Here is a 12,240-nt window from a genome sequence, read left to right as displayed (position 1 = left end):
ACATGAGAAGAGCCCTAGAACAGTGTTTACCAAACTGGGGTCCGCGGACCCCCAGGGGTCCGTGACACATTCCCAGGGGGTCCGCAGGCAGCAGTTTTAAAAGCACTGCAAAGTTCCTTCTATAATTAGCAGTTTTCGAGCAACAATAAAAGTGTCAAGATAATGCCAGTGATTATTGTACCTGCTGGAAAGAGATGAGAGTTTTGTTCAGTGGCAGCTTTGATTTAACTAATGTAGCTCAGAGGGTTAATATGCCTACTGCAAAGAACGTGTAACATGCATTTTAAAAAGCAGTATTTTATGTGCATAGGTCCATGGTTACTGCTTTTGACACAGAGATTCCTTTGTTATTGTGCACTTCATAAGAGACAATCGTAATCTAGCAGAGGGACCTATAAACTGTCATCAAAGAGCTGCTTTCAAACTGATTGGTACCAGTTAGTTACTTGTGTTATTTCCCAGTCATTTATTATCCTGATGCTGATAAAAAGCCTCATACTGCGAAATAAATAAAACTATTTAAAAGTTAGTAACGGAGATGCAGCAGCAACCTTCCCAATAAATGTTTTTCATTTTTGCAAATTCCTTCAATATAAAATACTAAGGGCCCGATGTATGACCCGTTTTTATATGCGCAAATGGGTTTGTGAACCCATTTGCGCATGCAAATACCTATTGGGCCATGTGCATAGCCTATTTTGCAAATCTAAATTTTTTTGCGACTCGCTAAATAGGTTTTGTGACTTGATATTTGGAATTGGCATTCCCTTCCAAATATTGAGTCTCAAAACCATGTAAAGATGTTTTGCGGTCGCAGATACTCGCAATTACCACCTACTTCAAGTAGATGGTAATGCATTCGCAAATGGGAAGGGGTCCCCCTTCCCCTTTGCAAATAAATACAAAATTATATTTTAAGGGAAGGCAGTGGTCCCAGGACCACTGCCTGCCCTTAAAAAATAAAACGAAAATGTTTCATTTTAATTGCATGGAAAACGGGCTGCGTTAAAAAAAATGCTTTATTTAAAAGCAGTCTTAGACATGGTGCACTGCTGAGCCCAGCAGGCCCCCATCCCTGGGAGGGCAGCATTCCCAATGGGCTTGCAAATTTCGAGAGGCTCATTAATATTAATGAGCCTCCCAATTTGTGACCCCATAGGGATCCCAAACTGTGTTAAACACTGTTGTACATTTCATTTAGCGACTCGCAATTTGCCGCTTGCAATGTGTCGCCAATTGCGAGGCGCTAAATGAAATGGTCATACATCTGGCCCCAAAATCCTTAGTAATTTGAGTATTTGTTTTGTGTGCACACATTTTTTTTACTGTTTTAATATTTGAAATTTAAATCATACAAATTGCTTGGGGGTCCCCGGCTTCCAGTGGTGACTCAATGGGGGTCCTCAGGAGTCAAAAGTTTGGGAACCACTGCCTTAGAAGATAAGACTGGCTCTCTCTTCTACGCAGGATAAAGAAGTGAACTCTGAGCTCACCTCCTATTAAGGGGCACAACAAAGTACAAGATGCCTTTTCCTGAAACTGGCCTGCTGACCAGTGTCAACTGGACCCGGCCTGGACCCTGCTGTTGGCCTCTGACTTGACACCCTGTGAGTCTTTAATTCCCTCCCTTTTCTGGGGGCTTTAGGAGAGTCAAAATGTAAAATCTTTGACCAGGATGAACCTGGTTGATGTAGCCCACCCATGCTCCATCACAGTCAATGGTGAATTGCACCTAGGTGCCGGTCTACCGTGACCATTGACTATCATTGGCATTTTTTGCTTCTTGATGCTATTTCTACTTATATTGTTAAAATTCATATCTCCGGTTCTCCTTATTAGATTTTTGTCATTTTGATGTAATTGTTTAAATTACATTTCACTTTACTTTTCTAATTCAGTTTCAGCATGTTGACTTTATTTCTGTTTTGGTACTGCATAAATACTATATACATTACCTTAAGTTAAGCCTGTCTGTGGGGTGCCATAGTTACCAGGAGATTGAGCTTAGATTGATTTAGTAACTTTAAGAGTGCCCTTGAAAAAGGTTGTGATTATTCCTTGTTGTGGGTAGTCACCCAGTCTTATTAAAATTCCAATTTCTTACACCCTGCATTGGCAAATAGTCTTGAACAGTGATTTGCTGTAGACCTTTCAGGCTCTTAATCAGGTTTAATGCTGGTGAAACATTACTTCAGCTGTAGTGGGAGATGAATATTAATCGATAGTCAAAGAGATTGTAGTCTAAATAATGTGTTGATGAGCCTCCATTCAGATGCAGGACCTGAGCTCCAAAGATTTGAATAGATGTCAGACTATAGGTATAAAAACCTACCAATGATGCGGAAAGCCTAAGACAACTGAAAGTAACAAGATTATCTCAGAAAGAAAATGAATTGAGAGAACTAAATGAGCCTGGGTGACTCTAGATGATACAATATACAATAGTGGTGAGTTGATTTATTGGTTGGCCAATTAGGAATCTGAGCTTAGACTAGTTGCTGGAATACGAGAGCCCTGAGGGACTCTGGTTACCACCTCTGATGGGATTGTGGAGGTGTTTTCAGCGTATTATCAAAATGCACCTATGCCAGAGACCGAGAGAGATCACCCAGAATTGCGGGACCGCCAGTTGGCTACATTACATGGGGAAGGACAAAAACATGTTGGCTCTACCAATGCACGCTGATGATGTTTTAGCAGCAATCAAATCTATGCCATTGGAATTAGAATTAGAATTGCTTTATTGTACAGTTAATTAAAACTCACAATATTAAAACTTCCATCGTTAAAATCGTTTCAAGCTTAAAATCACATATATTGTTAAAAAGGAAAAAGGTGTTTAAAACCCTGTAAAGTCATCATTCTCGATTGCATTATCTGTAATCCACCTATAGGTTTAAAAATGCAACTCAATGTGCTGGTGCATGCTTTTGACTAGGCGGGTCCTTAGCAGACTGTTCCTTGATTAGCAAGTTGTTACATGCTGTTAGTCGCTACGCCATGTGGTTGGTTCTTAAGTCTTGTGGCCACAATGTCAAAGAACTTGGTCAGTCTACAATTTAGCTGGACCTCTTCAGGTTTGAAGCATATCATCACAGCTTGCCTGCAGCCTGTTATACCTTTTTGATTCCATAGTGATCGAAGTGGAGCGCGCCTTATGGTTATCAGGTTAGGGCAGATGCAGATTGTATGTATTAGTTCCTCATTCCCTGATCTACAAAGACGGCAAAGATGGTCTTCAGGCCTCCTTTTCCAGGGTGCCAAGTGAGGTAGAATAGGTAGAACTCCGAAGCGCAGGTTTAGAAATGTATCTTTTGTCTTCCGCGTGAGACCCATTTTCAGGTATTCCTGCAGTTTCGGGGTGCTGTAATCTGTCAGCACAGCCCATCCATGTGCCCTCTTGGCCAGGGTTTCTTTATCTTCAGTTTAGTAACTTTTGTTACCACCTTTTTGAAACTATTGTTGTCAGTCGATGACTCCCAAAGGTTGGTTAATTCCAGGTGTTCCAATGAATCTAGAAGGTATTTCTTAGTGGGTGAGTTCGATCGTATTGATAGTTCTGTCCATAGATGAGCGTTTAGGGTTCCTTGCTCCGCGCCTTTGATTTTGCGCCAGCATTTTATATTGTGCTTCTTCTCTCCACCGTTTGTTTCTGGAGACCGAATTCGAGGCGGATTTGGGCAGGGGACACATAGTTTGGCAGATGGAAAATTGCCCTGTATGCTCTGCTAATTATTTTGTCTAGAGCGTTAGCGCCTTTCCATTGCATGGCTTCACTACCAGATGTAAGCATAGGCTGTAGGTGTGCTTTGATCACCTGTAGGAGGGGGTCAAGTGATCGATCAGGGAGAACTTTCTTCAAGGTCTTCATTGAGAAATAGAATGTAGTACCCTTCCGTGTTATAGCCTCTAGTTGGGGTTTGAATGAGCCTCTGCTGTCTAATAATACGCCAAGGTATTTATAGTTGGTGACTCGATCCAACCTCTGTCCATCCAGGGACCATGCCAGTTTTTTTGTTTTGTTGTAATTCACTATCATAACCTTAGATTTACTTAAGTTAATTTTCAATGCGTTGTATGCCATTGGGGAAAGCCTATGTACCCTGTGGTTTCCCCTCAGAATGTTTTCAAAAATATGCTAATAGATGGATGGATCCATTAGAGGTGATGTTCCAGGAGGACCTAAATACTAACAAGTGCCCACATGACCTTTGCTGTGCATCCATTTTAGTAATCGCCAAGGCTCTCTCCTCTTCGCACTTATTATGAAGCCCTTGACGTCATGGGTTCGGAGAGATGCACATGGGGTATAGATTGGGGAGTGGGACTTGAAGACTATACAGCCTTGTTTGATGACAATGTACTTTGATATTTGGAACAACTGCAGCTATCGTCCCTAGAATCATCTAGATCCTGAGCATCTATGGTGATGCTTCTGGTTAATCTCAATAGTCTTAAGTCAGGATTGGCTCAGTTTACAATGTAATACATTTTATGTTTTCAATATCCCTGCAAGTCATAAGGGGTCCCTCAAAATACCTGGGCATATATATATCATTCAACCAGAGGAACACTGGGTTTAAATATAACACTGTTACTGCTTAAACTGTTACACTAAATGATTGCAAGAGGCAGATTCCTGATCTCAGTATTGGGGAATGGAGATTTATATAAAATGATGTCACTACAGCAGCTCCTTTCATGTTGCAGAATTACCCATATCATCTGCCCCATTACTTCTTCAAAGGTTTGAAATTTAGTTTGACTTCATACCTCTGGGGAGCAGCCCTCAACATGTTGCTTTGATTAAGTGTGTCCAGTTTCCTTATGATGGGGGAATGGGTGAACATGATATTCAACTTTACTACTGGGCAGAACAGTTGCTCCCCATTAATGATTGGTTGTTTGGGGAACAAAACGATCCTGCCATTAAGCGTGAATAGTCATATGTGGAAGAATAGGGCGTGTTGGTCCATCTGTATGGTGATAAACCCCCATAGGGTCCCCCCACTGATATTGGGACTGCCTAATGAAAGTTGGCTTAAAGCCCTTAAATGGACCACATGGATGAAGAAATTAACTCAATTAACACCATTACTGATGGGTAACATGGCCTTTAGTTAATAGATTGGAAACATTTGAGGCTTGGGACAGAATGATGAACTTGGTAATGAGTTCGATTTACATGTATCAAAATATTTCAGATTTCTGGAAATATGCCACATGCTAGAAAAATCTAAGGAAGCTTTCCTCCCCTTCATAAGATTTCATGCTGATTGAATCCAAAGTAGTTTTGGACGCAAAAGGGAGAAAGGTAGTCTTACAGCTATTCCACGCACTAGTGATTACCATACAAGGCTCGCTCAAGATCCTGCGAAATAGGTGGGCTTGTGACTTGGGTGTATTGGACGATGACGATTAGCTTGATGCCAAGACCAAGAAGGCAGCCGAAGTGTCATCAATCTCAGCTAGGTTGCATTCAGTTCCATTTAAATACCTCAACACCACAGAACCTAGTATATCCCTTAATAATTGTACCAAATGGGGAGATTACCTATCACAGTTTGTACTAGATGTCAATTACTGACTGGAAAACCATTAAACCTCGTTTTGTATTGGCCAAAAATATAGATTTATTTGCTGCAAGTTCATGCTATCCTACAAAGAGTAACTGGCATTCCGATAATGTTCATTCCTAAATGTGTCCTCCTGGGTTTATGTCAGGAATGGGACAAGTCAAGGGGAGACAGACTGATACTGCAAATTGGTCACTTGGTGGCAAAAAAGGATATCACTAAGTATTGGCGGGAATACTCTATCTGTTCGATTACAGAGTGGATCCAAGATATGAATAACTTAGCCCCCACTGAGGATTTCATATATGAGACCCGGGGGTGCCCCAGAGAACACAAAACAGCATAGGAAAACTCTTGGGTCATTTTCATGGTGTTCTTCCTTTAAGATCAAACCACAGTAAATGTTGATTCAAATAGTACAGAACTTTTGACGATGTATGTACAGACTGTGTGCTTGATGTTACAAATATCTCCCTGTGATAAGTTTTGCCCTGAGTACTGCCTTTTATTTATAAAAACAATTAAACAATAAAAAAATAAGTTTTAAAAGGTCTAATTTTCCAGCATTGGATCTTACATAGGTTCACATGCTTGAATTATTACCGTTTGTTAAGCTGGTGTCCCACAGTGAGGTTTTAATAGTAGCGCTAAGAAATTGTATTAGAAACAGCATAGTGCAAACTAGAATAATCACCTCATTAGAAAAGACCCAAACTTCAACCAGTGAGGCGAGTGTCCTGGACATCAAATTCCCCCCCACCCCAAGATAGGACATCAGAGTTGAGATTTCTATAGCATTAAAGAGAAAGAATATACTTAATGGGAGCCTCTGCTCAGAGAGTAGGAATGGTCTTAAGATTTTCTTGAAATAAGTGTATCTACAGGAAAGTAACTTTCTATCTCCATTGTATCTGTTATTGATTTGTATTCTTTAACCAGCAAGCAGGATCTAGTTCATAATCCCCAATATTAGAACAACAGTATACATTGACATTATGAAATAAAATAGTAAAAGTGAGAAGAGGCTCAACTTAATTTGAGACTTGAACCTCCTGAGGCAAAATAGCCGGGAGCCACTTAGTGAAATCGCTTTTTAAAACTGTGAATTGCTTTTAAACCCACTTGTAATCCGTCTCCCCAGCACTTACTGGACTCCCCAAACAGTCGACATAAACGCTGTTCAGGGGCAGAAAACGAGCACCAGACGCCATCACTTGCCTCGAGGAGCCACGGGACACGCCCACTCCTGTTGGCCACGCCCACCCTCCCAACACCACTTATAAAATATGTGTCAGGCCAGGCAGCGCAGCGGACGAGCGCAGCGGGCGCAACGATGGCGCGCTTAAGGCAAGCTCGTCTGCGCTCGTCCGCGCTAGGCAGAGCGCGGAGCCGAGCCACACTACTAAAGCCAGTACCCTTACTCGGAGATACAATAAAGACGACCTGCTACGCCTTAACAAAAAGGTACATAGCTCATGCCTACACGGCATTTCCGCTGACCACCCTCCCACTCGATGCACCCACTGTTCATACAGCTGTAACCCCTCTGTACCCATATCGCCTCCCCCTATCCCGATACGCATGGCCCTTATCAACTGCAGATCTCTCCCTAAACACTCGACAGAAATCCACCTTCTATTGGAAAATCGTAGCTTAGAAGTGCTTTTCCTAACGGAAACTTGGCTGGGACCGGACTCAGATCCCGACATTGTCAACTCCCTTCCCCAGGGCTTCCTCATTCAGCGCATAAACCGACCTAAAGGAAAAGGCGGTGGCATTGCCATAATTCATAAAGAACAGCTGTCATGCCGTATCCAAGGCAGCCCCCTTGCTGACTGCGAAAATGTCATGTATACTATCCAGGTCTCCCCCTGCCAATCCATTTCAGGCTTCCTTATTTACCGCCCCCCCAGGACCATTAGGTCAGTTCTGCGAATCCCTAACGGAACACTCGTACACTCTGACCGCAACCAACTCTTCATGCCTGATCCTGGGTGATCTAAACATCCATTTCGATAAAAAGGAAATCAAACAGACCGCCGACTTGGTAACAGACCTTGAAACCCTTCAATTGAAACTACTGGGCCATTTACCCACTCACATCCTGGGACATCTGTTAGACCCAGTATTCACCAACATTCACGACCTGACTATACGTGATCCCATCCCAGTCCCGTGGTCTGACCATTACCTCGTTCCTTTATTCTGGCAGATCACCCGCGTTCCCCGTACTACCGCTCCCCCCAGCAAACCGTCAAGATCTTGGTCTAAACTGAATGTAGAAACCTGGACTTATCATCTAGAGAGCTCCCCACCCGCATCCAACGACAACCCCATCAGCGCTGATGCAGAATTCTCAGCATGGATTGCCAACTCCCTAGACAAAACTCTCCCCCGAAAAATCTCTTGTAATCCACGGAATAAACCCACCTCTCCCTGGTTCACTGATGAATTGCGACTGCTAAAAAAAGCCTGCAAAAGATCTGAAAGAGATTGGAGAAAAAATTTCGACCATACCACTAAAACTAAATACAAAACTACTCTTCTCAATTACAAAAAAGCAATCAAAGCTGCACAGATCAACTACTTTGAGGAGAAAATTAAAGCATCCCACAACTCTGCCCGGGAAACCTACCAAATAGCGAAGAAATTGCTCAAAACACCAGACCCTCCCCCTCTGGTGGAACCTTCAGTCACCCGCTGCAACGAATTTGCAGAATTTTTTAACTCCAAAATCACTAATATCATCAATTTACTCCCCTCTACCCCCTTCAATGCCCTCAGTCCCCCCTCTGACGTCAACCCACACAGCTATCAGCTGTCAGTATTTACTCCTCTCACAACCGACATCACTTTCCGCATACTCAGCTCTATTAAAAGTGGCAGCCCCTCTGACCCTGCCCCATTGAATATCCTGAAATTAGTCGGACCCACTATTCTACCAAAACTGACAAAACTCATTAACGACTCACTCTCCCTAGGGATTGTCCCCCCCACCTGGAAAAAAGCCATGGTGAGAGCACTGCTCAAAAAACCCCATCTCGACCCACTAGAACTTGGTAACTACAGGCCAATTTCCTTACTTCCAGGTGTCAGCAAAATAGCTGAGAAACACGTCAACCTAATTCTCTCCCAATACCTTGAGTCCAATAAACTACTGGAACCCTCCCAAACAGGATTCAGGCCAGGCCAGAGCACCGAGACAGCTATATTGGCGGTAGTCGAGGAGACAAGGAAAATCATAGACTCAGGAGGATCAGTGGCAGTGATCCTCCTGGACCTTAGTGCCGCTTTCGACACCGTCAACCACCTTATCCTCATCCAAAGACTCAAACACCTTGGAGTCACAGGAATGGCCTTGGCGTGGTTAGAATCCTTCCTCAAAAACCGATTTTTTCAGGTGACAGAGGGCACCTTCATGTCCAGACCGACACCCATCAACTGCGGGGTTCCTCAGGGCTCGTCTTTGAGCCCAACCCTTTTTAATGTTTATATGTCCCCCCTCGAGAAGGTCGTCGTCCCATACGGCATCAAACTCCTGACATATGCCGACGACACTCAACTTGTGGTCTCTCTCAGCCAGCAAGACCTCTCCATTCCCAACCTTCACTCCTGCTTGACCGAAATTACAAAATGGATGAGTAACTCCCACCTCAAGCTGAATAACGAAAAAACGGAGATTATGTTTTTAGGTAATAAATCTTTATACAGCTCTATCTCCATATGGCCGTCAGCTATGGGCCCCCCCCCCCTGCGTCTAAACCAGAAATAAAAAGCTTGGGCATCTGGTTGGATGAAGAACTTAATTTTTCAGCCCAAGCACGGAAAGTTGCTGGAACCTGTCACGGTCTATTAAGATCGGCAAGAAAAATACTACCCCTGCTTCCGACCCAATCGCGCAAACTCCTCATCCATGGCCTTGTACTTTCCCATTTGGACTATGGCAATGCCCTATACCTAGGGGCCCCCAAAAAAGTTCTAGCCAAACTCCAAACGGCCCAGAATGCGGCAGCCCGCGTGCTCACAGGCACCCATCGTCGCTGCTCTGCCAAACCATCACTGAAGGCCCTCCATTGGCTTCCCATCCAAGAGAGAATTCAATTCAAAGCTCTCTGCACGACACACAAGATCATGCACGGCAAAGCCCCTCCCATACTCCAAAATCTCATCTCACCTTACATCACCTCCAGACCTCTTCGCTCCTCCAACTGCTTCCTAGCCTCAATCCCCAGGATCAGAAAGGCCCGCTCAGGCGGCCGACTGTTCTCCCTCAACGCCGGCAAACTTTGGAACTCGCTCCCCTTTAGCCTCAGAGCCCAATCTAACCTTCTTACATTCCGTAAAGCTCTCAAAACATGGCTGTTCCCATAAAACATCTCTCTTTAGGTTTGTCTCTCAGCGCTGGGACGCCTATGGGCAGCCATGCGCTCTATAAATCTGTAAAATAAATAAATAAAATAAATAATGTAGAAGATGACTTAAGAACGCATGACCCACAGATGATTTTCTCAAAGAGTCTGTAGTCAGACAGTATTACTTTGTAAATGTGAATCTGTTCTTCAGTATAGCTGGAGTTAGATGTCTTCAGATGCTTAAAGTTCAATATTGAGTCTACCACTCTGCTATGGACACTCAGATTAGCCATTTCTATTGGACTGTCACAGAAATGCAGTGAAGAAATCCTCACTGAAAACAAAAGAATAGCACAATGGATTGCAGCTGCTGTTGTGTTTCATCACTGCAAGAATGGCTTTCCTCTGCAATCTACTTTGTTGGCTCATTCCACATGGGAAGTAGCCTCCACAGCAGTACTTTATGCTGGAGTTTCTCTATCAGACATCGAAAAATGGGCAACATGAAGGAGTAAAAAAAAAAAAAAAACCATGAAGGAGTCACTCCTCATCCCCGATCAGAAGCTTCTGTTACCATATTCTTTTATACTGATGGTATGGGATTCTAAAGATGGTGGGGCCTGGGGTATTGGAGTATGCACTCTCAAATCATTGATTGAAGTTTGGATCTTTTCTAATGAGACAATTGAGGCAATAAAGTTTGAATGTTTTGCGCTGATTTTTAATGCAATCTCTTAATACTGCTATTGAAATATAACAGTAGAACTTTCATCTTTAAGACTTGGAGTGAGTCAATCATGTGAATCTAGAGAACTGGAGTTATAGGCTAGGGACTTGATGCTTCTTTCAGTTATCCAGCATTTCCCAAGTATATTAGTCAGAGGACCAATAATAATGTAATCAAAGCATTCCAAATAAAATGACCATTCACTTGCAAACTGTACATTGCAAGGATCCATCGGGATGATCCTTGAAATGACTGCTAAGGGCCCGATTCACAAAACTAACTTACTACAAAATCCTAACTGACGACCATTTTGGTATTCACAGAATGCACTTACTCATTTTGGTATCCACAGAATGCACTTACTCATTTTGGTATCCACAGAATGCACTTACTCATTTTGGTATCCACAGAATGCACTTATTCATTTTGGTATTCACAAAAGGCACTTACTCATTGATGAGTAAGTGCCTTCTGTGAATACCTAAATGAGTAACTTACTCATTTTGAGTAACTTACTCATTTTGGTATTCACAGAAGGCACTTACTCATCAATGAGTGAGTGCCTTCTGTGAATACCAAAATGATTAACTTACTAATTTTGAGTAATTTACTAATTTTGAGTAACTTACTTATTTTTGTATTCACAGAAGGTACTTTCTCATCAATGAGTAAGTGCGTTCTGTGAATACCAAAATGAATAAGTGCATTCTGTGAATACCAATATGATGGTAAGTTTAGGATTTTGTAGTAAGTTAGTTCTGTGAATCAGCCCCTCAGACTTTATACATGCTGTGCCAAAATGTAATTGCGCATTGACCACAATAGATATCAGTATTTTTCAGCGCATAATTCATCACTTTTAGTTTATTTTGTCAAGTCTAGATATCCAAACAAGTATTCTATATCCTTAAAAAAGAACTTACTTTTGGTAGCATTATGCTTATGCTCTTTCTGTGTGTTTTATTCAAATGGGTCGTTTTAGAATAGTGCAGCTGATCAATTCTCCTTTTAGGCACTGTTTCAAAAATGGGGTCAAATTAAAATGCTTTACTCCAGTATTGGAGCTTTCAAAGGTTTACATACTTGAATCATTCCCCGTCCTCGAGACTCCAATCTCGACGACAGGGAATGATTCAAGCATGTGAATCTATGAAAGTTTCCAATACTGGGGAACTACAGTTACAGGTAAGTAACTTATTTTCTTAAACAATTTGATGTGTCTTGTCCTGGGTTATTTCATTTTAACGATCTGATATTCCAGTGTTTATGTATGATTTGATTTCATCTTTACTGAAAAGTTGTGACTTATGAAAGAAACCATTGTATTTATTTACCTCATTTGCGTTATTTTCAGACATGATTTCATTGGTGAATTCACAACAAGTTATCGGGAGTTGTCAAGAGGCCAGTCACAGTTTAATATTTATGAGGTGAGCAATTTAATTTTCTTTCAGTATCATTTCCAGTTCCAAAACTGGCAGAACTTTTAATCATGTTAGGTTTTATAGGAACAGAGGAATAGCCAACTTTGAAATAGTCAGATACTATGGAATGCAGGATACATAGTAAAGCAAAAGTGAAAGAC

General features: G+C 42.1%; 1 protein-coding gene across 2 annotated transcripts in view; it reads left to right on the top strand.

The window, feature by feature from the left end:
* CPNE8 (copine 8) overlaps positions 1–12,240 on the top strand; it is a 1,123,798-nt gene that overhangs the window by 700,588 nt on the left and 410,970 nt on the right. For both annotated transcript variants that reach the window (XM_078679874.1, XM_078679883.1), the window contains one exon: positions 12,010–12,085. In XM_078679874.1, the coding sequence (XP_078536000.1) occupies positions 12,010–12,085 (76 nt within the window). The remainder of the gene's footprint in view (positions 1–12,009; positions 12,086–12,240) is intronic.

This window comes from Lissotriton helveticus, chromosome 1_1 (genome assembly GCF_964261635.1).
Source record: "Lissotriton helveticus chromosome 1_1, aLisHel1.1, whole genome shotgun sequence".
NCBI classification, from domain to species: Eukaryota; Metazoa; Chordata; class Amphibia; order Caudata; family Salamandridae; genus Lissotriton; species Lissotriton helveticus.
Note: the sequence above shows the minus strand (reverse complement) of the source record. Positions and strands in the feature narration are given on the sequence as shown.